This window comes from Chrysemys picta, chromosome 13, assembly GCF_011386835.1.
Source record: "Chrysemys picta bellii isolate R12L10 chromosome 13, ASM1138683v2, whole genome shotgun sequence".
Taxonomy (NCBI): Eukaryota; Metazoa; Chordata; order Testudines; family Emydidae; genus Chrysemys; species Chrysemys picta.
The window spans coordinates 27,377,153-27,404,594 of record NC_088803.1 but is presented as its reverse complement, the minus strand read 5'-3'; the positions used below and the strand labels follow the sequence as shown (position 1 = coordinate 27,404,594).

General features: G+C 48.7%; 3 protein-coding genes across 3 annotated transcripts in view; 1 reads left to right on the top strand and 2 right to left on the bottom strand.

The window, feature by feature from the left end:
• Positions 1 to 11,881, bottom strand: part of CHMP4B (charged multivesicular body protein 4B) — a 42,388-nt gene extending 30,507 nt beyond the window's left edge. The window contains exon 1 of the mRNA XM_005295401.5: positions 11,368 to 11,881. Within this exon, the coding sequence (XP_005295458.1) occupies positions 11,368 to 11,557 (190 nt within the window). The 5' untranslated portion in view covers positions 11,558 to 11,881. The remainder of the gene's footprint in view (positions 1 to 11,367) is intronic.
• On the top strand, positions 3,480 to 5,737 carry LOC135975306 (uncharacterized). The gene is made up of 2 exons (XM_065565700.1): positions 3,480 to 4,192; positions 5,187 to 5,737. The coding sequence occupies exons 1-2, from the start codon at positions 3,616 to 3,618 to the stop codon at positions 5,660 to 5,662; spliced, it is 1,053 nt and encodes a 350-aa protein (XP_065421772.1). The 5' UTR covers positions 3,480 to 3,615; the 3' UTR covers positions 5,663 to 5,737.
• A 7,846-nt stretch (positions 11,882 to 19,727) lies between the features above and the next one.
• Positions 19,728 to 27,442, bottom strand: part of ZNF341 (zinc finger protein 341) — a 30,719-nt gene continuing 23,004 nt past the window's right edge. The window contains exons 12-15 of the mRNA XM_005295402.3: positions 27,096 to 27,228; positions 23,853 to 23,964; positions 22,441 to 22,511; positions 19,728 to 20,901 (exon numbers count right to left, since the gene is read on the bottom strand). Of these exons, the coding sequence (XP_005295459.2) occupies positions 20,390 to 20,901; positions 22,441 to 22,511; positions 23,853 to 23,964; positions 27,096 to 27,228 (828 nt within the window). The 3' untranslated portion in view covers positions 19,728 to 20,389. The remainder of the gene's footprint in view (positions 20,902 to 22,440; positions 22,512 to 23,852; positions 23,965 to 27,095; positions 27,229 to 27,442) is intronic.

The following is a 27,442-nucleotide window of genomic DNA, read 5'->3' as shown; positions in this document are numbered from 1 at the left end:
TATCGATAAGAATATCATGCGAGACCGTATCAAATGCCTTACTAAAGTCTAGGTATACCACATCCACCGCTTCACCCTTATCCACAAGGCTCGTTATCCTATCAAAGAAAGCTATTAGATTGGTTTGACATGATTTGTTCTTCACAAATCCATGCTGGCTGTTCCCTATCACCTTACCACCTTCCAAGTGTTTGCAGATGATTTCCTTAATTACTTGCTCCATTATCTTCCCTGGCACAGAAGTTAAACTAACTGGTCTGTAGTTTCCTGGGTTGTTTTTATTTCCCTTTTTATAGATGGGCACTATATTTGCCCTTTTCCAGTCTTCTGGAATCTCTCCCGTCTCCCATGACTTTCCAAAGATAATAGCTAGAGGCTCAGATACCTCCTCTATTAGCTCCTTGAGTATTCTAGGATGCATTTCATCAGGCCCGGGTGACTTGCAGGCATCTAACTTTTCTAAGTGATTTTTAACTTGTTCTTTTTTTATTTTATCCGCTAAACCTACCCCCTTCCCATTAGTATTCACTATGTTAGGCATTCCTTCAGACTTCTCGGTGAAGACCGAAACAAAGAAGTCATTAAGCATCTCTGCCATGTCCAAGTTTCCTGTTACTGTTTCTCCCTCTTCACTAAGCAGTGGGCCTACCCTGTCTTTGGTCTTCTTCTTGCTTCTAATGTATTGATAAAAAGTCTTCTTGTTTCCTTTTATTCCCGTAGCTAGTTTGAGCTCATTTTGTGCCTTTGCCTTTCTAATCTTGCCCCTGCATTCCTGTGTTGTTTGCCTATATTCATCCTTTGTAATCTGTCCTAGTTTCCATTTTTTATATGACTCCTTTTTATTTTTTAGATCGTGCAAGATCTCGTGGTTAAGCCAAGGTGGTCTTTTGCCACATTTTCTATCTTTCCTAACCAGCGGAATAGCTTGCTTTTGGGCCCTTAATAGTGTCCCTTTGAAAAACTGCCAACTCTCCTCAGTTGTTTTTCCCCTCAGTCTTGATTCCCATGGGACCTTACCTATCAGCTCTCTGAGCTTCCCAAAATCTGCCTTCCTGAAATCCATTGTCTCTATTTTGCTGTTCTCCCTTCTACCCTTCCTTAGAATTGCAAACTCTATGATTTCATGATCACTTTCACCCAGGCTGCCTTCTACTTTCACATTCTCAACGAGTTCCTCCCTATTTGTTAAAATCAAGTCTAGAACAGCTTCCCCCCTAGTAGCTTTTTCAACCTTCTGAAATAAAAAGTTAATCATTTAAGACAAAGAAGTAAGAACTGATGACAGATGGGAGGGAATAAGTTATACCAACTTCTCCTGGATCCAAGAAATACAGTAGAACCTCAGAGTTACGAACTGACCAGTCAACCACATACCTCATTTGGAACCAGAAGTACACATTCAGGCAGCAGCAGAGACAACAAAAAAAGAAGAGCAAATACAGCACAGTACTGTGCTAAACGTAAACCACTAAAATATTAAAGGGAAAGCAGCATTTTTCTTCTGCATAGTAAAGTTTCAAAGTCAGTGTTCAGTTGAAAACTTTTGAAAGAACAACCATAATGTTTTATTTAGAGTTACAAACAACCTCCATTCCCAAGGTATTCGTAACTCTAAGGTTCTACTGTACTGCTCAACAAAAGAGTAAATATCTCTGTGCGCCAAAAAGTCTTTAGAATAAGTCTGCAACTGCAGAAGTGCCAGAGTTTACTAGCCATATTGTAACTTCTGGGGATTCATGGAACTTTCATATTCTGAGACAGGACTTCAGGTTTGGGTTGCTGCTAGAAAAGATCAAGTAGCAGTGTATTCTGGAAGCTTTGTATCCACTGCATTCAGATATGGATTAATGAGACTAGGTGCCCCCAAGCTGAAAAGTGAATCTTCCTACCTGTTTGATCTAGTAAATATTTCCAAACAAACATTTTCATATGCTGCTGCAATAAAGCAAACACTTAAACGGTTACCTGTCTCACAACATTGTGTTTACAAAGCTTTAGCACCACAATCCACAACAGCAGTTTGTCAATATCCTATATTACATGTACTATGTAGCAGTAAAGCCACAGAGCAAAGCAGAACCCTTTTCTAAGGACAATGTTAAGATGGCTACTTAGTCTAAATCCAAAATTTGACCAATGGCCATTCAAGGCGAAGTGGCCCGTTACCCCCATAACACACCTTTAAAGATCCATGGGTCCTACACATCCCTATCACAACATGTGGTGTACCTCATCCAGTGCATTAAATGCCCCAACAACAACTATGAGGGTGAAACCAGAGTATCGCCATGTTTTCGAATGAACTCGCACAGAAAATTGACAAAATAAAAACACCCTACTACCCGCAGGTGAACACTTCACAAAATGACCACTCCATATCTGACTCTCAGTCCTCATCCTCAAAGGAAATCTAAACAACACCTTCAAAAGATGAGCCTGGGAGCTTAAATTCATAACTTTGCTAGACACTAAAAATCATGGTCTTAATAAAGATACTGGATTGATGACGTCTTATAACACTCTGGAATTCACTAACCCCCCTTTTTTGTCCTATGACTGCAGCAGGATTAACAGGCCACTTCATCTTGAACGGTCCCTTAAAATATATGTTTACTTATGCTCAACAACGTCCACCTTGTATTTAGCTGCGACTCCGAGTACATTTCCCAAACGTGAAGAAGAGCTCTGTGTAGCTCAGAAGCTTGACACTTTCACCAACAAAAGCTGGACCAATAAAAGATGTTACCTGACCCATCTTATCTCTCTAAGATAAATTTTAGATATATATTCCTGGAGGCACTTCAAACTGTCAATAAAATCACTTACGTTAGAAACTGACTATACTGTATGCTGTTACATCTGTACATTTATAGCTCTCCAGGAACACGGAATCCCACTTAGCAAACAGCAACTTATAGCCACCTGAATGCAAAGCAGCATTGCACTGTATACTATCTCCCGTTACTATTTAATGATAATACAAAAGAAGGAACAGATCAGGGTGGATAAAAATCAATGATTTAAAAAAAAAATCTGATTCTTTTTATTTAAATTGCATTTTTTGATAAAATGCTTTTTGAGGAAAAAACCTATCTAAAGATAATTTTAACTAAGATACATTATAGCTCAAAGATATCTCATCATGGAATAGGGATTATAAATTCTAATTCTTTAGTATGAGACAATATATTCATGTAATGTTTATGAAAATTTTTGTAAGGCCTGGTCTACACTAGGCGTTTATGTCGAAGTTAGCGCCGTTACATCGAATTAACCCTGCACCCGTCCACACTGCGATGCTATTTAGTTCGACATAGAGGTCTCTTTAATTCGACTTCTGTACTCCTCCCCGACGAGGGGAGTAGCGCTAAATTCGACATGGCCATGTCGAATTAGGCTAGGTGTGGATGGAAATCGACGCTAATAGCTCCGGGAGCTATCCCACAGTGCACCACTCTGTTGACGCTCTGGACAGCAGTGCGAGCTCGGATGCTCTGACCAGCCACACAGGAAAAGCCCCGGGAAAATTTGAATTGGAATTCCTTTTCCTGTCTGGCCAGTTTGAATTTCATTTCCTGTCTGGACATCGTGGCGAGCACAGCAGCACTGGCAACGATGCAGAGCTCTCCAGCAGTGATGGCCGTGCAGTCTGTGAATAGAAAGAGGGCCCCAGCATGGACTGATCGGGAAGTCTTGGATCTCATCGCTGTGTGGGGCGATGAGTCCGTGCTTTCTGAGCTGCGATCCAAAAGAAGGAATGCAAAGATCTACGAGAAGATCTCTAAAGCCATGGCAGAGAGAGGATACAGCCGGGATGCAACGCAGTGCCGCGTGAAAATCAAGGAGCTGAGACAAGGCTACCAGAAGACCAAAGAGGCAAACGGACGCTCCGGATCCCATCCCCAGACATCCCGTTTCTACGAGGCACTGCATTCCATCCTCGGTGCGGCCGCCACCACTACCCCACCAGTGACCGTGGACTCTGAGGATGGGATAGTGTCCACGGCCGGTTCCTCGGACATGTTAGGGGACGGGGAAGATGAGGAAGGAGATGAGGAGGGCGAGGCAGTCGGCAGCGCTCACAACGCTGATTTCCCCGACAGCCAGGATCTCTTCATCACCCTTACAGAGATCCCCTACGAAGCGTCCCCAGCCGTTACCCCGGACACAGAATCTGGGGAAGGATCAGCCAGTAAGTGTTGTAAACATCTAAACATTTATTTTTAACAAAACAGGAATATTAACAATTAAAAGAATGGGTTGTTCATGATTAGTGTGTCCTAGGCGCTTAACGGTTTAGTCATGGGCAGTGCACGTTTTGAAAAAAAATCTAGCAATGTCCGGTTTTCAGTGATTGTCCTGCACAAGCCGCTCTACTGTTTATTCCCTGCTACTGCAGCTACAGTAAAATGCGGTCTATATGTCCGGGGATAGAGCAGTAATCCTCCTGGGACATCTCGATGAAGCTCTCCTGGAGGTAATTTGAAAGCCGTTGCATGAGGTTCCTGGGGAGAGCGGCCTTATTGGGTCCTCCGAAGTACGACACGTTGCCGCGCCACGAGACTATCAAGTACTCGGGAATCATTGCTCTGCACAGCAGGGCGGCATACGGCCCTGGTCTTTGGAGGCTTTCCCGGAGCATTCTCTGTCTGTCGCTCTCAGAGATCCTCATCAGGGTGATGTCGCCCATGGTGACCTGCTTTGAATTAGGTAGGGGAATGTTAGTGTTGGGACTGCTTTCACGTTCCTTTACAGAACTGTAACCGCTGGTTTGCAGCCACGCGGTGGAGGCGGGAGAGGGGCAGCCGAAAGGGATCGTTCCCGGGGACAGCCGCGAGGGGGTGGGACAGGGGCAGAGTTCCCGCTTGCCGGATTGCTGGCAGCAGGAACTGACATTGCTTTAAATGGGAAACGAGGACAGTGGTAATATAAAAGTTTTAAACTGCCACAAGTGTACGGCTTACCATGTCTGCCTGCAACAGAAATTCCGTTGTCCTGCCCCGCTTCTCAAATGTGCTGTGCAAGACCCCAGGCACTGAATGCGAAGGCCGAGAATTCGACCTTGTGCTGAGTGCGCATGTGATAGGTGCTGTGCATGGTCTTGTTCACAGAGAAAGACTATGTTCTTTGTTCACAACTACATTTATCTTTCTGAGGAATTCACTCCCTTTTTCCCATTCCCACAGCCACATCTGCGACTGTCTCACAACCTAGCCTGGAATCACACTCCCAGAGGCTAGCGCGGATTAGGCGTAGGAAGAAGAGGACACGGGAGGACATGTTCTCTGAGCTTATGGCCTGTTCCCAAGCCCAGGCAGCACAGCAGACCCAGTGGCGGGAGAACTTGACCCGAATGCACCAAGCCAACATGGATCGGGAGGAGAGGTGGCGGCAGGAAGACCAGCAGGCGACTCAAACGCTGCTTGGACTACTGAGGGAGCAAACGGACACGCTCCGGCGCCTTGTGGATGTTCTGCAGGAACGGAGGCAGGAGGACAGAGCCCCACTGCAGTCCATCTCTAACCGCCCTCCCCCGCCACCAAGTCCCATACCCACCTCACCCAAAGTGCAAAGAAGGAGAGGCGGCAGAGTCCCTGCTAACTCTCACTCCACCCCTGCAGAGAGCTCTAGTAGCAGAAGGCTCTCATTTCCCAAAATTTGAAAAGTTCTTTCCTTCCCACCTGACACAAGCCCCCGTCCAAGTTTCACCTCCCAATGCCATGTGTAGTTGATAATAAAAAATACGTTTCTGTTAACTACTGTTTCAATCATGTTCTTTTGGAGGAGGAGGGGAAAGGGGGTTGGTAATTGGACAGGACAGTCACCTTTGGCAGGGTACATAGTCGGGGACAGGCACAGCAGCAGGGCACATACACAGTGCAGTGATGCAGTGACTAGTTGCCCCGGTTAGTCTGGGAGGTTGTTTTCATGTTATGTTGGGGGGGGGGGTGGGTTGCTCTGTGACTTTGTGGCGGGGGAGGGCAGTTACAGATCTTAAGCGCCGGTCCTTAGGCAGGATCACAGAGCCACACAGCAGGGGATCTGTAACCGTCCTCCCCCTGCCACAAAGTCACATAGACTCCCCCATACACACAGTCCCGATCAGGAGGGGTGACAGGCTCCGTTGAAACAACCATCCCACCGCAGCGGAGCCTGTCAATCCTTGAGTTTAGAAGCTGCATTAGCGTCACTACACTACACCCGCTCCGCACCACAGTCTGCGTCCCAGTTTTAAAAAATTCCCGCGAAAACAGTATTAAAGAAAACGGTGTGCTTTAACAAAGTAGAACTATTTTTATTTCGAAACGTGTGTTGGAAGGGGGGCGAAGGGGGTATGTAACTGGATAGGATAGTCAACATTAACTGGGTAAAGAAACGGGGGCAGGTTTAGCTTCTCAGTACACAAACTTTAAAGTCACAGGTTACCCTGCTCACTCAGGAACTTTGCTTTCAAAGCCTCCCGGATGCACAGCGCTTCCCGCTGGTCTCTTCTAATCGCCCGGCTGTCTGGCTGTGAGTAATCTGCAGCCAGGCTATTTTCCTCAACCTCCCACCCCGCCATAAAGGTCTCCCCCTTGCTCTCACAGAGATTGTGGAGCACACAGCAAGCTGCTATAACAATGGGGATATTGGTTTCGCTGAGATCACAGCGAGTCAGTAAGCTTCTCCATCTCCCCTTGAGACGGCCAAAAGCACACTCCACCACCATTCTGCACTTGCTCAGCCGGTAGTTGAAGAGTTCTTTTTCAGTGTCCAGGGCGCCAGTATAGGGCTTCATGAGCCAGGGCATTAGCGGGTAGGCTGGGTCCCCGAGGATGACTATAGGCACCTCCACATCCCCAACAGTTATTTTGTGGTCCGGGAAGTAAATACCTTGCTGCAGCCATCTAAACAGACCAGAGTTCCTGAAAACACGAGCGTCATGAACCTTGCCCGGCCATCCCACGTAGATGTTGGTAAAACGTCCCCTGTGGTCCACCAGTGCTTGCAGCACCATGGAAAAGTATCCCTTTCGGTTAATGTACTGGGTGGCCTGGTGGTCCAGTGCCAGGATAGGGATGTAAGTTCCATCTATGGCCCCACCGCAGTTTGGGAATCCCATCGCTGCGAAGCCATCTATGATCGCCTCCACGTTTCCCAGGGTCACTACCTTTGGCAGCAGTACATCAACGATTGCCTTCGCTACTTGCATCACAACAACCGCCACGGTAGATTTGCCCACCCCAAACTGGTTCGCGACTGACCGGTAGCTGTCTGGCGTTGCAAGCTTCCAGAGGGCTATGGCCACTCGCTTCTGTACACTCAGTGCAGCTCGCAAGCGGGTGTCACTGCGCTTCAGGGCAGGGGACAGCAACTCACAAAGTTCCAGGAAAGTTCCCTTCCGCATGCGAAAGTTTCGCAGCCACTGGGATTCATCCCAGACCTGCAGCACTATGCGGTCCCACCACTCAGTGCTTGTTTCCCGTGCCCAGAATCGCCGTTCCACGGCATCAACATGACCCATTGCCACCGTGATGTCCTCGGCGCTGGGTCCCCTGCTTTCTGAGAGGTCTGTGCTACTCTCAGACTTCAGGACATCACCGCGGTGCCGTAGCCTCCTCGCCTGACTTTTCTGCATCTGCCTCAGGGAAACCTTTATGATAAGCTGCGAGGCGTTGAGAGCGGCCACAACTGCAGCGATGGTCGCAGTGTGCTCCATGCTCGCAGTGCTGTGGCGTCCGCGCTGTCAATGACTGGAAAAGTGCGCGAACTGATTTCCCGCCGGCGCTTTCAGGGAGGGAGGGCGGGAGTGATGGACGGATGACGACAGTTACCCAAAAGCACCCTCGACTCATTTTGTTACCCAGAAGGCATTGGCGGCTACACCCAGAATTCCAATGGGCAGAGGGGACTGCGGGAACTGTGGGATAGCTACCCACAGTGCACCGCTTCGAATGTCGACGCTTTCACCGTTAGTGTGGATGCACAAAGTCGAATTACTGTCCTTAGTGTGGACACACACGTTCGACTTTGCAATATCGATTCCAAAAATTCGATGCAAGTAAAATCGAACTACTCTCGTAGTGTAGACAAGGCCTAAATGAGTTCCAATAGTTCATGGATTAAGGACCCAATCTTATGGAGTTCCAGGGGATAATCTTTCTATCTTCCCAATGGGACTCAGTGCTCAGTCACCATCAGAGATGCTTAGTTTTGCAGTTCTCAAACTGTGGATTTGTGTCTCCAGAGAGAACATGCTTGTTAACAGCAAAAATGTTTTTAAATACATACATAATATATAGAGGTGAGAAATAACAGACCTCAACCCTATTGTCCCTCTGCACAGTTGTGTACACAGAGTCAATCCCTTACCTCTCTCTAAAAGTGCAAAGTTTCAAAAAGTTCAATGAATATAAGGTTGTAGGGGGCGGAATAGATCTAGACAAGGAGAAGAAGTCTGAAGATAAATGTGAGAAGGGAGGGACATGCAGTAGAAACAAAAGTGAAACTGTTTGAGCAGCATATTCCAGAAGTCTTGAGGTCTGAGTGTAGCCTTCATTGATTTGAGATCTACCATACCATTCTTTCACTAGAAGGGAAAACCTATAATGGTAGCAGGCCGTAAAAAAGACCCAGTTTGGGAATAAGAACCATTCAAGAAATATGTGTTTGCTGCTGATGTTTTAAAGAAAGTCACACCAGTGAATTGGTGGAAGTCACTTAAGCACTTTGATTCAGAGGCTGTTGAAGTAATAATCTCACTTTTAACAGCAGTAGCTTCTTCTGCTGGCGTAGAGAGAATATTTTCTTTCTTTGGACTAATTCATTCCAAATTGAGAAATCGTTTGGGACCTGAAAAAGCAGGAAAGCTTGTTTTTCTTTTCCAGATTATGAACGAACAGGGAAATGAAGGTGAAGACGACTGAGTTAGCTGCAGAAGCCAATATTTAAATTTCTCATATTGACCAGGCTGACATAGTCTTTTTAATTTTTGTTGTTTTTTTTAAATATTTCATTTAACTATTTTAGTTAAAAACAATTTTAACAAAAACAAACCTGATTTTAAAAAAATTGAATGTTTAACTAAATTCAAAAATTCATATGCTTGTTTTGTTAAAATATTATATGTTTGCTGTTGAAGAAAAAAATCCAGAATACATAACGTCGTTGTTTTACTTAAATAAAACAATTTAAATGTCTGCCTGGTGATGTTCTCCTCCTAATACAGCATGGCAAGAAAATCTTCCAAATATTAATGATTAACCTATTGAATTGGAGATAGTTCACCTCCCAATGACTTCATAAATATCCGCTTCAATTACCTTTGGTAAATGAAATAACCAAATCATTCATTTTCTGATATAGCTGTAAAACTAATTTGAAAAGCTTTCAAAATAAATCACTTCAAAAATGTAGCGTGTGTACCTTCTAAAAACAAAACCTACATCTATCTCTGAGTTGTGAAGAACATGTATTAAGGTTATAACAACCAACAAGAATGCACTTGTATGTAGAAATTCATGATTAAATGGAGTCTTCCTAACAAGTGATTTAAATCATGATTTCTATCAATTTGATTTAAATTGAATCCACCCTGATACAGATATCTACAAATTCTTTGATTTAATCTGTTATTTTTTTTAAGTCTGCTCTAAACCTTTATACTAGGTACTTTTCTGGTTACTTGAAGTTAAGTTTCCCAGCTGTAAGACACTGCCTGTAATGCACCCAAGCTCAAACTCTGCATTATCTTTCTGACAGTCCAATAGACTATCTTCTACACGGAAATAGAAGACAGCATTATACGAGCCACATGACATAATCATCATGTGATCAAGAACAACTTCCTAACATAAAAACCTGCCCTTCCCTAATTGCCATTATAGATGAACATTTGTTAATATAGTGTATGTTTTACACTTTCAAATTCCCACCCCGATCAGACTCAACTATGGCAGCCCCACTTACCTCCCTCTCCCATAGACTCAATTTGGGGGTCCTCTACAGCTTTGTCTACTACAGCTTTATAAGCTCCTAGTTACCCAGTTATTAAAACAAAGTGATCAATAAATACTCAAGGACATACATAGTGCCTTCTATCACAGGGTCTCAAATCACAAGTGTTAATTAAGTTTCACAATGCTCTTATTAGGTTTTATCCCCATTTTCCAGACAGGAAACCAAAGCAAAAAGAGGGGAAGTTACTTGCCCAGGATCACACAGCAAGGTACAATCAGAATCAGGACTAGAATCTAGACCTGACAACCAATCCCACAGTGGAACCACTAGATCATGTTACCGCCCGATGGGTTTTACACCTACCCTATCAAAAAGGAATGCTTACACTTTCAAATGGACCAGTTTTAGGAGATCTGTGGTAAGTCCCACTGCACTGAAGCTGAAGACAATTTTGTCTCATCCACACTAGTGGATAATGTTTGCAGAATCAAATGCAGGGAGACCCACTGTCAGCAACAGGTCCACTGTCAGAGTATAAGCCTAAAATGTTCATGCACATACAGAATGCTAGTTAAAATTTACTAAATGCAGACAGTGTTGGTGCTGTACAGAAAGACAAAGAGTTTCTCCTGTAAAGAATGTATAACTAACTTACTCATTCATACAGTGTATAGCGAATGGGTCCAGTGAACCGAGGTTAGACCGTGGTATGTTTTGTTCTGTCTCCAGCCATTGATAGCAGGGAAGTCAACCAATATAAATGGAACTTAAACTGAAGCTTTATAAAACAAAGATCTGGGAAAGTAGCCCCTACAAGTCACCATTTGACAGGATCTCTTCAGTGTACCTAAAAAGAAATGATCCTGCAGTTCACCTGACAGGGCAGCCAATGCCAATAGCTTGTGGAACTTAATCCTATAACCCACAAACAAGCTAAATTGTTCAAGGGACCAAGATTCAAATTAGGACTAGATATCAGTAGGATAGACATAAAGCTACTTTGGTGGCCCCCTTCCCTCCCCAGGCAGATCAGAAAACAGTCCCACCTGTGCCAAGGGCTGTGTGGGCTGGCTGAGAGAGCAGAGGGCTGAGCCTTGGCCAGAAAGAAGGGATATTCTGGGCAGGTTCTCATGCCATGCCCAGGGCCTCGGGACCCCAAGGTATCACCAGCCCAGCTCATAGTGCTCCAAGGCCCCGCCACACGGGCGGGGCACTCCAGCCTGGGTGCTGAAGGAGAGCACAGCCACGGGGCGAGGCTGAAGGCCCAGAGCAGGGATCGCCAGGAGAGACAGAGAGGCCAGCGCCCAGCCGGCACGGACCGGTGGCTCCACCCCACTGCGCCGCGGGCCGCCATCAGCCCCTGCGGGCTTCCCCTCTCCGGCCCGGCCCCTCACCGCCCCCGCGGTCCCCCCCTGGCCAGCCCCTCACCCCGCTTGTTCTTGGTGCCGTGCTTGCGGGCCGCCACCAGCTCCTGCTCGATCTTCTTCTCCAGGAACTCCTGCTTCTTGCTGAGCATCTCCTCGGTGTCGCGGAGCCGCTGGATGGCCTCCTGCGGGGTCGGGCCCTTCCCGGCGCCCTTGCCGCCCGTCCCGAACAGCTTCCCCAGCATCCCCGACATGGCTGGGCCGCGCCAGGCAGCGAGCAGGAGGAGAGAGCGGAGCAGGCCCGGCGGGGACAAGGAGACGGACACCGGAGAGACCCTCGGCCGAGACCTCGCAACAGCCGATCCTCGCCCGGCGCCGCGCGGAACACAGTGGCCCCCGCACCTCAGCCTCGGCTGCACCCGCCTGACTCACCGCCTCGCCTGCAGCCGTCACTCCGCACCACGGCAACGGCGGCACCCCACCCACGCCACGTCTCCCAGCCCCCTCCGCGGCACCCCGCCCGCCCCACGGGCCCGGGGACCGAACCGAGCAGGGGATGCTGGGAACTGTAGTCCCCAGCTCCGCTCTTGTCTTCAGGATAGCGTTGCATGCTGGGAGCTGTAGTCCCCACTTTTGTTCTCGCCTTAGGGTAGCAGTGCATGCTGGGAGCTGTAGTCTCAGACTCTCATTTTACCCCGTGGGAGCTGAAGTTCACATTGACCCCCCCCACACACACACACCATGACATCATCATCATGTGATGAACCCACCGTGGTAAATTTCGTGACGTAAGAGGTGAAGCCATAACAACCGCATTGAGACTTCCGCCTTTCCCCCAGCTTGCTGGGCGCGGTCGGCAGGAGGGAACGGCCCGGGACAGAGGAACCGACCAACGGGGCCTGGTCCCTGCGTTAGGTCAGGGCGCTGAATCCATAACAACCAGAGGCCGCTCGGAAACCCCCGGCTTGGGCTGCAGCCTGTTCGCCTGTCCACACGGGCTGCAGCCTCTCGCGGCTGGTTAACACGTGTTACAGCGTGGACCAGCTCCCTGGCAGAGCTGCTGGGGTACAGGGGGCTCCCGGACCAGACCCTGGCTATGCTGTAACTCCAGGGGTCTCCTCACAAAACCAATAACTGGACATCTCTAAAATTTCTTCTGCCCTCCTCCTGCCACTCCCATGCTTTGCCTGGTACCCGCCGCAGACTCCTGGCAGCTATGGTTATACAAACCGTCAATCAGAATAGCACTAAACTCTGTGGGTTTAATCACACTTCGAATAGGAGCCACTTCGTTGTTTAATTCACTCTCTCCTACTTCTGTTTCTCCACTCTGATCTCATCTATGAAAAAGATTCCTAGAGCTCCAGTTGTCATAGCATCTAGTCACTCATCACCACCCTTTGCCTAGGACATCATAACTGGTGGTTAGAGCAGGGCCGGTGTAACCACTACGCGAACTAGGCGGCTGCCTAGGGTGCCAAGATTTTGGGGTGCCAAAAAGCAGTGCCCCCCAATTTTTTTTTACACTACAGAGGAGTCACATCTTATGCGGGGGTTAGGTTCTAAGGTCAGCGCGTAAGAGGAAAATCACGTATAGTGAAAATCACCATAAAGTACAGTATACACTAGAACAGGCGTCCTCAACCTACAGCACACGTGCCAAAGGTGGCACAGAGCCGATTTTTGTTAATGGCAGTCTGCGGGTCCCGGCCGCCGCCGAGCCCGCGGCTGGCCTGGGGTGCTGTTCGCTAAGCCAGCAGCGGGCTGAGCGGGCCATCGGCCAGGACCCCAGCTGGCAGGAGCCGGCAGGCGGAACCCCAGACTGGCAGCAGGCTCTTACGGGCTGAGCAGCTCAGCTCGCTGCTGGTCTGGGGTCCCGGCCGCCGGCCCCGCTCAGCCCACTACCGGTCTGGGGTTCCGGCCACCGGCTCCTGCCAGCCGTGGTCCTGGCCGCCGGCCCGCTCAGGCCACTGCTGGCCCCGCTCAGCCCGCCGCTGGCTGAGTGTACGGAACTCCAGGCCGGCAGCGGGCTTGGAGGCGGCTGGGACCCACAGCCTGCCATTAAAAAAAACTCTGCTTGCGTGCCACCTGTGGCACGCGTGCTGTAAGTTGAGGACCCCTGTTCTAGTGTATACAGTGTATACTGTACTTTATGGTAATTTTCACTATATGCGATTTTCCTCTTATGCGCTGACCTTAGAACCTAACCCCCGCATAAGATGTTACTCCACAGTATTCATTTTTGAAAGCTTATCATAAGCGATGCGGCAGGGGCTGGGGGGGGGGGGGCGAGAACGCAAGGTGGAAGTTTCACCTAGGGCACAAAATATCCTTGCACTGGCCCTGGGTTGGAGCAAAACAAGAAGTGCATTATGTTTAGACAACCCATGATGGACTATTTCATAGTAGCCAATCCGGGAGAATTAGGAAAGGATAGACTTGAACTTGCAACACCATTATGGCACAGACTTATCCCTAAAGAGGTCTGGAGCCTATCCCTGCAGCACAGAAAAGACTGAATGGTAGGAGAGAGAGGTAAACCACACCACCTCTGGAACTTCATCCCCTAGTTATTAATTCATCCTTCAGGTCAGTAGGGAGCAGGCAATTAATTCTTTAAAAAAAGGTTCCAGCTTTCATTCTAATATTGCCATAGTAATAGCAAACATACAAGAGTTAGACCACCCACAACTGTGATGTTGGCTGTCCCGACAGATTGGGGCCAAGTCAACAATACCATGAGAAACTTCCCAGAAAAATGCAGGTGCTACAGAAAGTGGTCCTGGAAGACCTTCTTTGTGAGTCACTATTGAATTAATGTCCAAAGATGGTGCTAGGGAGTGTTGGTGGTGTAGGAGGGGACCATCCTTCAGCTGTGACATAACACTGATGCCCTGAGTAGGTATAATCATTACAGTGCCTGTGGCACTTTTCCTGGAGGGGCACTAGCACCAGTTTTGTGATCTAATTTCAATTTTGCTGGGTCCTTCAACTCCCTTGACACATTCATTATATATACTTTTTAGTGCCTTATCGAAATTATACTATACTGCTAAAGAGTGGCCGTGTTCCACACTAGAGGCAGCTGCATTTCAATTACGAATGACAATTCTTGTGTAGAATTAACATTGCACTTTGTTTAGTGTGGAACAAAAGGCACAATATAAATAATAATACTTAGCATGTGCCCGGTGCTTACACACAATACAGACATTAATCAGATCCTGATTTTATGCCTGTAAGGTAAGTATTAGCCCCATTTTGCAGATGGAAAGTTGACAAAATGGTTCATACTCATCCCTGCTAACTCCAGGGAAGTGTGAAAGCTCAGTTTAAGTAGCTTGAGCACGGTCATACACCACATAAGAGGGAACTGGAACCGAGACCAGTGTGTAGCATGTTGACCAATACTGTCTCTGTTTTCTTGTACTCCCCCTTCATTCTGTGTGTAGCCATCTGTTATCTCTTAGATTGTAAACTCCTGGAGACAGGGACCAGCTTTTTGTTCTGTTTGTACTGCGCCTAGCACAATGGGATTCTGGCCATGACTAGGGTTTTAAAATACTATAGTAATACACTGCACTGTGCCCCACTTCACTGCTCCTCTGCATATATGCAGAATATTATTACAAATAAAGACAATTAAAGATCACATGTTTTAGAAGACTTTTTTCTAAAATAAACCATGGTCTCTTCCTGGCGGATCTTTTTCTACATCTGAGTTTAAATTTCAGGCAGCAGAGCTGCAGGCACACGAGAACATCTTTAAAAAAGTTACAAATCAATCATCTTTCTATCCCCGTCCACCAGAAGGAAACAGGATTCACCTATATCTATTTCTTGAGGGAGTCTCAACAGGACATTACAGCAGCTTGTGGAACCATTTGTCCCAGCTCCAGATTGCTACTGTGCAGCCTGAGAGATGGCACAGCCTGCTGCTCTGACACACAGTCACTCATTGTCTCTCCTGAGATGTAATTGGATTGCGCAACCTCCACAAGCCATGCAACATATTCACATGCTCAGAGCTTCCGAGACAGAAGCTCCACCATAAATACAGCTCATTTTCTCTTTTGTTCCCAGACTTCTATAAACCCAGTTTCTCTATTTCAGCATTTAGATGTTCCCGCTAGAAGAGCAAGCATGCCGGCCAAGCTGCGTGGGGAGCTTGCACTTGGAAGTCAGTGCTAGTTTTTGGATGTAAAGGTAATAAAATAAGGCAGCTTTCCAAAACACAGACAAGTGAAAAACTATGAAGAATCCCTCAGCCTCTGACTTTTCAAAATCATGTTACTTGAAGCCCTGTTTGTATTGTCTCTCTAAGACCTGGATTACTTTCAATACAGGCGGATTGGGCAAAATTGCTTTTAGCATCTCGCTGAACATTTGACTGGCTACCCTGTGATCACAACTGGTTGAAAACAGAGGTTAGAATGGAAGGCCATCCCTGGGATGCCATAATATACACAGGAAGAATGAGACACCCACATACCATCTCAAACCAGGGATGATTGTAATGCTGCAATAGGTGCTAGCGGCCACATAATTATGCCTTACAATGTGGGCAGATAGAGAGGGAAAGCAGAAGAGGTATATTTAGCAAACCATTTCCTGGTGGTGGTTCTTCTGTCTGGAAAGCTGGGTATTTCAAACAAACTTTTAGGCAAATAAAATCTTGCCTCTGAAATGGATGAAGTTTCATACAAAATGCTTGAAGGCAGCCGGACAAAAGCAGCAGTAAATACTGAAAAGGTGTGGGCACTGGGAGCAAAGGGAACCTGTAGGATGGGAAGCAGGAAACACCCTGACAGGAAATGCATTAGACTGTGCAATAGTCTCCCAAGGGAAGGGGTAGAGGTCACATCATCCCATTACTCAGCCCTGGCGCATGTGCTGTGAGGGAACAATCTGACACAGGCTGCCTGGGATGGACAAGACAACTGTGTTCTGTCTCTGATGTCTGTGCATTACTGCCTCTAGTTTAGCATAATACATCATAAGAACATAACATATGAACGGCTGTACTGGGTCAGACCAAAGGTCCATCTAGCCCAGTATCTTGTCTACCGACAGTGGCCAATGCCAGGTGCCCCAGAGGGAGTGAACCTATCAGGTAATCATCAAGTGATCTCTCTCCTGCCATCCATCTCCACCCTCTGACAGAGGCTAGGGACACCATTCCTTACCCATCCTGCCTAATAGCCATTAATGGACTTAACCTCCATGAATTTATCCAGTTCTCTTTTAAACGCTGTTATAGTCCTAGCCTTCACAACCTCCTCAAGCAAGGAGTTCCATAAGTTGACTGTATGCTGTGTGAAGAACTTCCTTTTATTTGTTTTAAACCTGCTGCCCATTAATTTCATTTGGTGGCCCCTAGTTCTTGTATTATGGGAATAAGTAAATAACTTTTCCTTATCTACTTTCTCCACGTCACTCATGATTGTATATACCTCTATCATATCCCCCCTTAGTCTCCTCTTTTCCAAGCTGAAAAGTCCTAGCCTCTTTAATCTCTCCTCATATGGGACCATTCCAAATGCCTAATCATTTTAGTTGCCCTTCTCTGAAACCTTTTCTAGTGCCAGTATATCTTTTTTGAGATGAGGAGACCACATCTGTATGCAGTATTCAAGATGTGGGCGTACCATCGATTTATATAAGGGCAATAATATATCCTCCGTCTTATTCTCTATCCCCTTTTTAATGATTCCTAACATCCTGTTTGCTTTTTTGACGCCTCTGCACACTACGTGGACGTCTTCAGAGAACTATCCACGATGACTCCAAGATCTTTTTCCTGATTTATTGTCGCTAAATTAGCCCCCATCATATTGTATGTATAGTTGGGGTTATTTTTTCCAATGTGCATTACTTTACATTTATCCACATTAAATTTCATTTGCCATTTTGTTGCCCAATCACTTAGTTTTGTGAGATCTTTTTGAAGTTCTTCACAGTCTGCTTTGGTCTTAACTATCTTGAGCAGTTTAGTATCATCTGCAAACTTTGCCACCTCACTTTTTACCCCTTTCTCCAGATCATTTATGAATAAGTTGAATAGGATTGGTCCTAGGACTGACCCTTGGAGAACACCACTAGTTACCCCTCTCCATTCTGAGAATTTACCATTTATTCCTACCCTTTGTTCCCTGTCTTTCAACCAGTTCTCGATCCATGAAAGGACCTTCCCTTTTATCCCATGACAACTTAATTTACGTAAGAGCCTTTGGTGAGGGACCTTTTCAAAGGCTTTCTGGAAATCTAAGTACACTATGTCCACTGGATCCCCCTTGTCCACATGTTTGTTGACCCCTTCAAAGAACTCTAATAGATTAGTAAGACACGATTTCCCTTTACAGAAACCATGTTGACTTTTGCCCAACAATTTATGTTCTTCTATGTGTCTGACAATTCTATTCTTTACTAATTGTTTCAACATCACAAGGAGACAGGAAGGACGTCCTTGAACTACTTGCTGTGAACAAGCTGCTGCACACAGGACAGGATGCTTGTGGTCAGCCAGGTCCAGAAGACCATTGCACAGTAACATTATTACTGCTCTGGTTGTCAGAAACTTGTGCACCATTTCAGCAGATTTTCTACAAGCTCTTCTCATGTATAAAACAAGAAAGAGGCTGGGGAAGGAGACGCCATTGCCAGGAGCTTTTCTGAACACTGGACAGCTCCAAAATGAGAGCCTACAACACCAGTCTTCCTACAGACTGTGTAACAATGAGCAGCTACAGGAAATGCAACATTTCAGGCTCTTGGGCATACTGCAGCACTAGTGAGGTCAAGCCTTACTGCTGGAAAAGCTGATTGTTGTCCAATTGACTTTTACTCTGAATCCAGGGCCCAGCACAGAAGAGATATCCAAGAAGGAAGCTCCAGCACTGTAGTAATCTAAAATGGCATTAGACAAAGCGATGGAGAAGTGGGTGTAGGAGCTAATCCCAAAGGACAGGTTAAGAGGGTGCTCTCGTTCAAGCTCCCATTCCTAATGATCAGGGCCTTGTCTGTGGCAAGTGAAGTATCTGTTTCAGGCATGCTCTGCTGTTGTCAGAACTAGGAGGTTGAAGACTGACTGGGCAATGGAAACTCATCTGCAGAAGGGATCCTAGCAGGTAGGGGAGGGAAGGAGTCACAGCTCTTGCTGCCCATGTCCTACCTGCTCCATGGAGGCAGAACTTTGGTCTCCTGTGCTCTCCATGTGCCCCTTTTCACCAGCACTAAATGAAGTTCATTTTAAAGTAATTTTCCACCTGCCTGCACTGAACTTCTCTGGGTCAGGGAAGGATTGACAGGGGAGTTCCTCCGGTGCTCATCAGTCCAAATCCATAATCAGAGCAGCTGACAGAGTGTTGGGAGAAGCTCTCTTGCCCCATGGAGCAAAGGGCTCCACTGGTGCAAGGAGCAGGAGTCAGTGCAGGCAACTGAACGTGGTCTCTCCCATGCACTAACTGCAGGGCTGGCCTCATGTTACTCAGAAGTTTACACCTGCCATAGCCGTGCTATCCCCATCAACACGTTGTCACATCCGCTCAAAGTAGTGAAACTAATGCAAAACACAGCAGCCCACAACCACATCTCCCCTTCCCTTACAAGGTCCTAGCAGGAAGAGGAAGATTTCTGAGCTCATTCATTCACCACATGTTCCACAGCCCCTACTTTCCTCTCATTTTGGAGAGTTGTTTTCCTCCAGCAACCACCTGACTTTTTGCAGGGTAGGGGTTTGGGGGAGAAATATATTTGCCGAGTCAGGATTATTCCAGTTACCTGCAGGGAAGTGAGGAAGAAGGGGAGTGGGAAAAGATCCATTGTTCATGCAGTCAATGACCAAGTGCTGAATTGAAGGCTGAATCACAGTAACATAAGGCACTGAGAGGACACACCTGCTCCAGGGGTTCACTAGCTTCCACACTGAAGCTGCCCATGACTTGGAGGTGAAGTTTGGCCAGTCTGGTAACACCAGTGAATCTTGCAATTCTAATAGCTAGCAGGGATGCTGGATCAATTTCTACAGTGGAGGTGCTGAGAACCACTGAACCAAACTAAACCCTGTATATGATAGAAACCACTTCAAGTCATGTGGTGCAGCAGCACACCCAGCATCCCTAGTTCCAGCACCTCTGAGGGAAAGCATGGAGAAGCGTGGAGATAGCACATAGACCAACAGACTGGGAGTCAGGCAATCTGGCTTCAAGCCCTAGCTCTGCACTTCCTGTGTGATCTGGGATAGTTCACTTACCTGCCGTGCTGTGGTTCCCCGCTGGACAATGGAAGGAGTATTTAGCTGTTGTGAAGATTAACTCATTTGTGTCTAAGGCATTTTGAGATCCTTGGCTAAAGAGTGACATAGAATGGCTAAAATGCAGTGACCATCCTGGCGAGAACTTGAAACAGAAGAGAAGAACACACACGTACATGCACACAACTGTGGGCATAATGCCACAGCTGCTGGCCATCCCGACTTCACACAGAGCAGCTGCAGCATCAGGGCCATTGTGTTTATACACACACAGTACAGATAATACAGCCTTTCTGCTAACACACACAGATGAGAGACACACTGGCAGTGTCTATTAGGGTATTTATGAACAATGTTCCCAAAGGATATCAGGATGCACTTGCTTCCAGTAGGAAGGATCATGTATTTGCACTTGGACACGCCCCTCCCCATATATGGGGCAATAATATGGATTTTACAATAAAAACATGAATGGGGCAGACGGTGATTTGCAAAGCTTTCTGCTCATGATCTCTACTGTTCTTCCCACCCTGATTCAGGGCTCTTTGTCACCCCTCCCCAGCATTGACAAGCGCTGAACGGGGACAAGAAAATGTAACCATTCCCCTCTGGACCTGCTGACCATCACTGGCTTCTATGGAGTCATGTACCTCAGTAGGCAGAGATGAAACTCGTTGTCTCCCCTACCCATCTCCATTCCTAAGAGTTTTGGTCTCTGTATCACTGTGATCCAGACACTTCAGGCCATCTCACCATGAGTCTGGGAACCCCAGCAGTGGGTGAAGAAAATGCGGATCCCCTACCACTCACCAAGCACACACAGGTCACAGTTTTATCAGTCCGTAGTCTGAATGTAAACGGGGACAGCCAGCATGGCGCATGGCACATCTGTGCCAGTCTGCAACTCTGCCAGGGCAAGACTGGACGCGATGCTGCTGGGCTGGCCGGGGACTACAAGGTCCGAATCTGCAGCTGCCGACCCACCAACCACAATGGACAGGACTGCATCTGATTCCCGAAATTGTTCTTTGTTGGGGCCACTCTCCCGGGGGTTCTCCCCGTCTGCACTGTCCTTCAGCTCTGCCAGGGCCAGCTGGCTGGGAAGAGGAAGGCCCACCTTCCGCCGAGCTCCCCGCTTCTTCTGGGCCTTCCTGATCTGAAGCTCTTTGTCCTTGGGTGAGTTCAGCCTGCACTTGTGGTCCTTCATATACTTCTGGCGTGTGAAGCCCTTGCTACAGGTGGGGCAGCGGTACTTGTAGTTTCCAGTGTGCGAGCGCTGATGTTCCACCATGTGGGCTCGCCGACTGAAGGACTTGTTACAGTACTGGCACTTGTGGATCTTCATTCCTAAGCCAAGCACAATACGAGAAAGAGCTTAGTTACAGAACCCTCCTTACTTGTATCTGAAGAAATGAGGTTCTTACCCACGAAAGCTTATGCTCCCAATACTTCTGTTAGTCTTAAAGGTGCCACAGGACCCTCTGTTGCTCCTTACAGGGTAGATGGACCCGTTAATCACACTGCAACAGGGCTCAATAGTTGTGTCTGCTCTTCAAAGCCGAATAATTTTTTAACTATTGCTTGGCAAAAACAAGACAAAAATCCCCACCCAAAGCTCCCCAAACACTTTTATTTGATGCTCTTTTACTGCTTAAAACAATTGCCCCCCCACCCCCAAAGAGATCAGATTTTTTCATTTTCTATATTTAAAAAAATGCATGTAAGCCGAGAATGTGTATGGCAGGTTGGAGCCTGAAGTGATTTGGAACCCTGATTTCAGGGTTTATCATAAGGACCGCATTGCTCCTGCCCCTAAAGGGAGTTGAGCAATATACCATGAAAGCAATTTCAGGAGAACATAGTGAAAAGTGAAACCCATGCTCTTAAACTTAAGATTTTCCTGGTTTAGGAACCGTAAAGAAAGTGAACTGATTTTTTGAAACTCCTTAACTTCACTGGAGGAACAAACTGATGTTGCATCTACAGTGCATATCCAGCTGCTCTGTTCAGGGCTCTGGATGTGACAGACAGGAGAGGGAGAGATCTACAGTTGTGCTACTTGTCAGACAAGAATTGCGGAGCTCCCTGGGAGCTTGTTTCTAGGCATGTGGATGTGGAACTCACACAAACGCTCATCTGAATCCCAAGAGGTTACTTTTGACATGGGGGCAGTATTGGGTATGGGGCAGAAAGAGCATTCCGGGTATTAATATGCAAATGAGCACACCTAATATCCTGGCTCTGCTTCAGAATTCCTATATCCCAAGCTGGCCACATTGTTTATTATTTGTATAGCCTCAAATGTGCATGGATCTTAGACACAGCTGCAAACTGAATGAGGGCTCTTCCAGAGGTAGAAATCCCAAAGCCAGGGGCTGTTTGCAGAGCCAGTGAGTGACACTATTAGTTTTACTGCATGGGAAACTCCTTATATTAGACTGCGGAAAATCTCCCATGGGAAGTGGTGGACATCTCATCATTCAAGTCATAGCTGGACAAAGCAGGAGAGTATCCTTCAGGGAAGAATCCTGCATTGTCAGGGGAATGGAGCGGATTGATTTCATAAGGGCTCTGGCATCTCTTGCTTCTCTGGATTCTAGGACAATGTATTTAGTGGGTAGAATCAATGTAGACTAGTGTTATCCAGCAACAGGGCCGAGAAGGGTAAGAGTCCTACTATTCACTGCTATAAAGGGTACTAGTAATCCACTCGCTTGACAGTTCATAGGCATCTTACCCCTACTACTGCTCTGGTTGAAAAATAAAGCCAGGAGATATGCACACTGGCCTCCTGCCTAAGAGGCTCTCTAAGCACTTAGGTTGAATTCAAGCAGCATTTTCATTCACAGCTATGGGAAGCAGGGGGAGAGCTACAGTCCCACTTACCCGAATGGGAGAGTATATGAGCTTTCAGCTTGTCTGGCCTGTTGAACTCTTTATTACAGCCCGTGTGGCTTCTGTAAGAATAAAAATCCCAGTAACCAGCTTGAATCAGGTGGGGAGTGGTAAGGACAGAAAGAGATACATACATTAGCTCTCAGACACCATCCCTCACCACCCATGTGCCGCGGAGAGCTCTGGGTGTAGCCACCGGGTGTTACAACAGGGGCCCCACAATTTCAGCCTCCCGACTGTGGTACAAGATGAGTGCTGCAATGTGGATGCACGTGGCTTCCACTGGAAAGCCACACGGTGCCCATCACGGGTCCCCTCACAGAGAGGTATTGACAGTGCTTCAAAGCAGCTGCAGGCAGAAGCAGTGTCAAAAGTGCTGCAAACTGACTGGGATGGGAGAGGAGTGGGGAGAAGCCATGTGAATTGAGGCCACTGAAGAAAGACCATGTTATGCCAGGGGCCTCTCTCTTGTATCTGAAACGTGCCCATTGGTGCTGGGATGTGCAAGGGCCGATAGCTGGAGTTCTGGCCCCAGCATTACCAAGGCTCTGAAGCCATCTGACTCCACATTAACTGGGAGATAGGCTATATCTCTGTGTACAGTCTTTTGTCATAGTAACTGATGTCTTCTCAATTACCCTTCAGGGTAGGGGACTCCTCCAGCCCAAGCAGTGAGGGCAACCATTTCCCACGTTCCAAGCCAGATGCCCCCACCCCTGGGGACCATGGACAGTTATTGCGAGGCTCATTTTTTAAACAGAAGACACATTCAGTGAACACAGTGCCAGCAAAAGGCATCAGACTGTGCCCCAAGATCTCTATCCACGCAGAGAGCAAGGGGCATCTTCCCCACCCTGTCCTGCCAACACGATGTAACCTTGGGCGGGATGGGCATATCTCGGTCAAAGCTTTAAAGACATTTTGAAGTGGAAATAAGAAACCTTCCCAAGTGCCTCATGCATTAGGCAACGCTACGTTTGACGGCGGAGCATATGGGATTTATACACATTCAGGCAACCCCTTAATAATATCTAGCACTTTTAAGTGCTCTACCAGTGTGATGTGATAAAACCTCACAACCTCACCAGGAAGCAGTAGGATCAGCCCCATCTTACACAGGGAGAAACTGAGGCAGAGATGAAGGGAGTGCGGCAAGCAAATTGGAACTCGGGACTTGCTAGTTCCCAACTCCCTGCTCAAAATTGCTAGAGCATGGAGCCTCCCCAAGAAGCAGTGGGTTGTTTGGTGCCACACGATATGGGCTATCCACACACTCTGAGAGCTTATAACAGCCCTTTCATTGTGCAGACTGAGGGAGACCTTCCTTCCCAAAGCACAGTGGGATCTCAGGAACAACAAAGCCAGCTCTGGCTCCTGGCTGCCAGGGGGCACTTGGTACATACGAGAAGGGACATTTGTACTTCTTGAAAGGCTCATGGATCAGCATGTGTCGCTTCAGTTTATCTTTCCGGTTGAAGGCTGCGTCGCACACAGAGCACTTAAAGGGCTTTTCACCTGCGCAGGACAGAGACACAGTCAGGGACACACAGGCTGCACTAGGCCCCAGGGCTTACCATTGTTCTAATAACCCTTTAGTCCCTCCACTTGGGCAGCAGCGTCAGTCTCCGCTTTCCTGCTCTGTGATGTCCCCTGCTTTCCCTGCAAACTGGGTCACCCACTTCAGCACAGAGACTTGATAGCCATGCTGTGCAAAGGACTCTCCTCTAGCTACATCTGGCCCAGAGCTCTAGGAGCAGAAGGATGCCCTGCTGGTTATGGAGCCAAGTGTATTTCCTCACCCCTTGGGCTGCCAAGTGTGCTCAGCCCCAGACGAGGGGTTTGCAGGAGATCACCTCTGGCCAGTCCCTAGTGTGTTAACAGCAGGTTCCAGGGAGATAGCTGTGTGTGAAGCCCGAAGGTGATAAAGTGATAACACTCAGGGTAGGGGACACAGGAGACTATGACAAATGTCCACTTCCCTCCCCAAAGGGCATGTCCCTTTGCCACTTTCTGAAGACAGCGCAGCTTTCCAACCTGCCAGCATCACTTGCTCCCCATTATATGACAGGGCAGGCAGAAGAATCATAGGAAAGCATCATCTTCAAGCCCAATAAAAACAGAGGTAAGACTCCAGAGGCGAATCACCTCCAGCCCGCCCTCATGTAGCCCTGTTCCCCAGAGAGAGAACCCCCCCATACTCCATCAGACCCGAGCGCGTTTGGGTGTGATCTGATTCCGAAGTAGGACAGGAAGGCCCAAATCATGAGTGCAGAAAGAAGTGATTCCTTCCCACTCCCACACCTATCTCTGTTAGGGTTACCATACGTCCGGATTTCCCCGGACATGTCCTCCTTTTGTGTGCTAAAAATAGCGTCCGGGGGGAATTTGCAAAGCTCTCACAATGTCCGGGATTAGCAGAGAGTGGCTGGGAGGGCTGCAGGGAAGTCCCGGGCTGGACTCGGGAGCAGCTGTAGAGGAGCCGGATCCGCCCTGCATTCTGAGCCAGCAGCTGCCTTGCAGCCCAGTCCGGCAACACTGTGCAGGGCCAGACCGGGTTTTGTTGTGCAGGGCCAGACCGGGTTTTGTTGTGCAGGGGAGCTCAGCCATGTGTCCGGCTCGGCTGCACAGAGCTCTGTTCTGAGCAGCAGGGTAAGGAGGTCAGGGGGCAGGAAGGTTCTGGAGGTGGAGGTCAAGAAACAGGGGGGGCTTTTTGGGGGCAGTGGAGAAAGTTTTGGGCAGTCAGGGTACAGGTAGGGGGTAGGGTCCTGGGGGGCAGTTGGGGGGGGTCTTAGGAGGGGGCAGTTAGGGGACAAGGAGCGGGGGGGGTAGGGGGCTGGGAGTTCTGGGGGGGAGCTGTCAGGGGGCAGGAGTGGAGAGAGGGATCGGAGCAGTCAGGGGACAGGGAGCAGAGGGGTTTAGATGGGTTGGGAGTTCTGGGGGGAGCTGTCAGGGGGCAGGAGTGGGGAGAGGGATTGGAGCAGTCAGGGGACAAGGAGCGGGGGGGGTAGGGGGCTGGGAGTTCTGGGGGGGAGCTGTCAGGGGGCAGGAGTGGGGAGAGGGATCGGAGCAGTCAGGGGACAGGGAGCAGAGGGGTTTAGATGGGTTGGGAGTTCTGGGGGGGGCTGTCAGGGGGCAGGAGTGCGGAGAGGGATCGGAGCAGTCAGGGGACAGGGAGCAGAGGGGTTTAGATGGGTTGGGAGTTCTGGGGGGAGCTGTCAGGGGGCAGGAGTGGGGAGAGGGATTGGAGCAGTCAGGGGACAAGGAGCGGGGGGGTAGGGGGCTGGGAGTTCTGGGGGGGAGCTGTCAGGGGGCAGGAGTGGGGAGAGGGATCGGAGCAGTCAGGGGACAGGGAGCAGAGGGGTTTAGATGGGTTGGGAGTTCTGGGGGGGGCTGTCAGGGGGCAGGAGTGCGGAGAGGGATCGGAGCAGTCAGGGGACAGGGAGCAGAGGGGTTTAGATGGGTTGGGAGTTCTGGGGGGAGCTGTCAGGGGGCAGGAGTGGGGAGAGGGATTGGAGCAGTCAGGGGACAAGGAGCGGGGGGGGTAGGGGGCTGGGAGTTCTGGGGGGGAGCTGTCAGGGGGCAGGAGTGGGGAGAGGGATCGGAGCAGTCAGGGGACAGGGAGCAGAGGGGTTTAGATGGGTTGGGAGTTCTGGGGGGGGCTGTCAGGGGGCAGGAGTGCGGAGAGGGATCGGAGCAGTCAGGGGACAGGGAGCAGAGGGGTTTAGATGGGTTGGGAGTTCTGGGGGGGGGCTGTCAGTGGGTGGGGAGTGGTTGGATGGGGCGTGGGAGTCCCAGGGGTCTGTCTGGGGGTGGGGGTGTGGATAAAGGTTGGGGCAGTCAGGGGACAAGAGGCAGGGAGGCTTAGATAGTCCTGGGGGGCAGTTAGGGGCAGGGGTCCCAGGAGGGGGTAGTCAGGGGACAAGGAACGGGGGGAGGGTTGGGAGGTCAGGGGGGGGCGGGAAGTGGGAGGGGCAGGGGCGGGGCTAGGGCGGGGCTCCTCCCGTCCTCTTTTTTGCTCGCTGAAATATGGTAACCCTAATCTCTGTAGTGCAGTGGTTCTCAAACATTTGTACTGGTGACCCCTTTCACACAGCAAGCCTTTGATTGTGACCCCCCCCCTATAAATTAAAAACACTTTTTTATATTTAACACAATTATAAATGATGGCAGTGAAGTGGAGTTTGGGGTGGAGGCTGACAGCTCGCGACACCCCAAGTAATAACCTCACAACCCCCAGTTGGCAAACCCCTGCTGTAGTTCCTCCCTGAAAGGCCCCATGTCAGCAATGCTCCCTCTGGCCAATGGGTGGATGGCTACACCTCCCATTGAGTGCTCCTCCTCCAGGCCAGTGCTGCTAGCCCCAGCAAGCCTGAGAAGGGAGGAGGCTGGCTGTGTGCTGCACTCCCATCCCCCAGCGGGCTCAACAGCTAACCCTGTCTCAGCAGCACGGGATTACTCTGAAAAGCAGCCGGCACCAAAGGTCGTGTACTTCACTACTTACTCCGGCTAGCCTGGAACGGAATCAAAAGAGCGCTGAATACTGATCCTCGCTAAATACCATCCAGACAGCTCTGCCCCTTGGGGCGTTCCCCAGAGAGAGAAAGGAGGCCTGATGCAGCGGAGAGCATGCACGAGGAAGCACGTACCTGAGTGGATGTGGGCGTGCAGCTTGAGGTAGTGCTCCCGGCGGAAGAATTTCTTACAGATCTGGCACTTGAATTTGCCCCCTCCTCCATGCGTGGGGAGGTGCCGTCGCAGGTACCTCTCACAGGGGAACACCTGTGAGCACAGAAAAGGAGGGGACTGTAACAGGATGGTCTGCCCCTGTCAGAACCAGGGACCCCGGGGCCTAGCCAGCCCTGTTTAAGAAGCCCAGAGCCCCATTAAGAATACATTGGGGCTGGTAGTTTGCCAGGGGTCAGATACTGGGGTTTGCTGAAGATTGTCAGTGCAACCAATCAATGGTGTCCTGAAGAAAGGGCCTGACCAGACT

Bases quoted from the DNA above. Each gene is read 5' to 3' on its own strand.
- LOC135975306 (XM_065565700.1), top strand. From the start codon at position 3,616: ATGCAGAGCTCTCCAGCAGTGATGGCCGTGCAGTCTGTGAATAGAAAG. The intron at 4,193-5,186 runs GTAAGTGTTGTA...CCATTCCCACAG, and splicing joins ATCTGGGGAAGGATCAGCCA to CCACATCTGCGACTGTCTCA.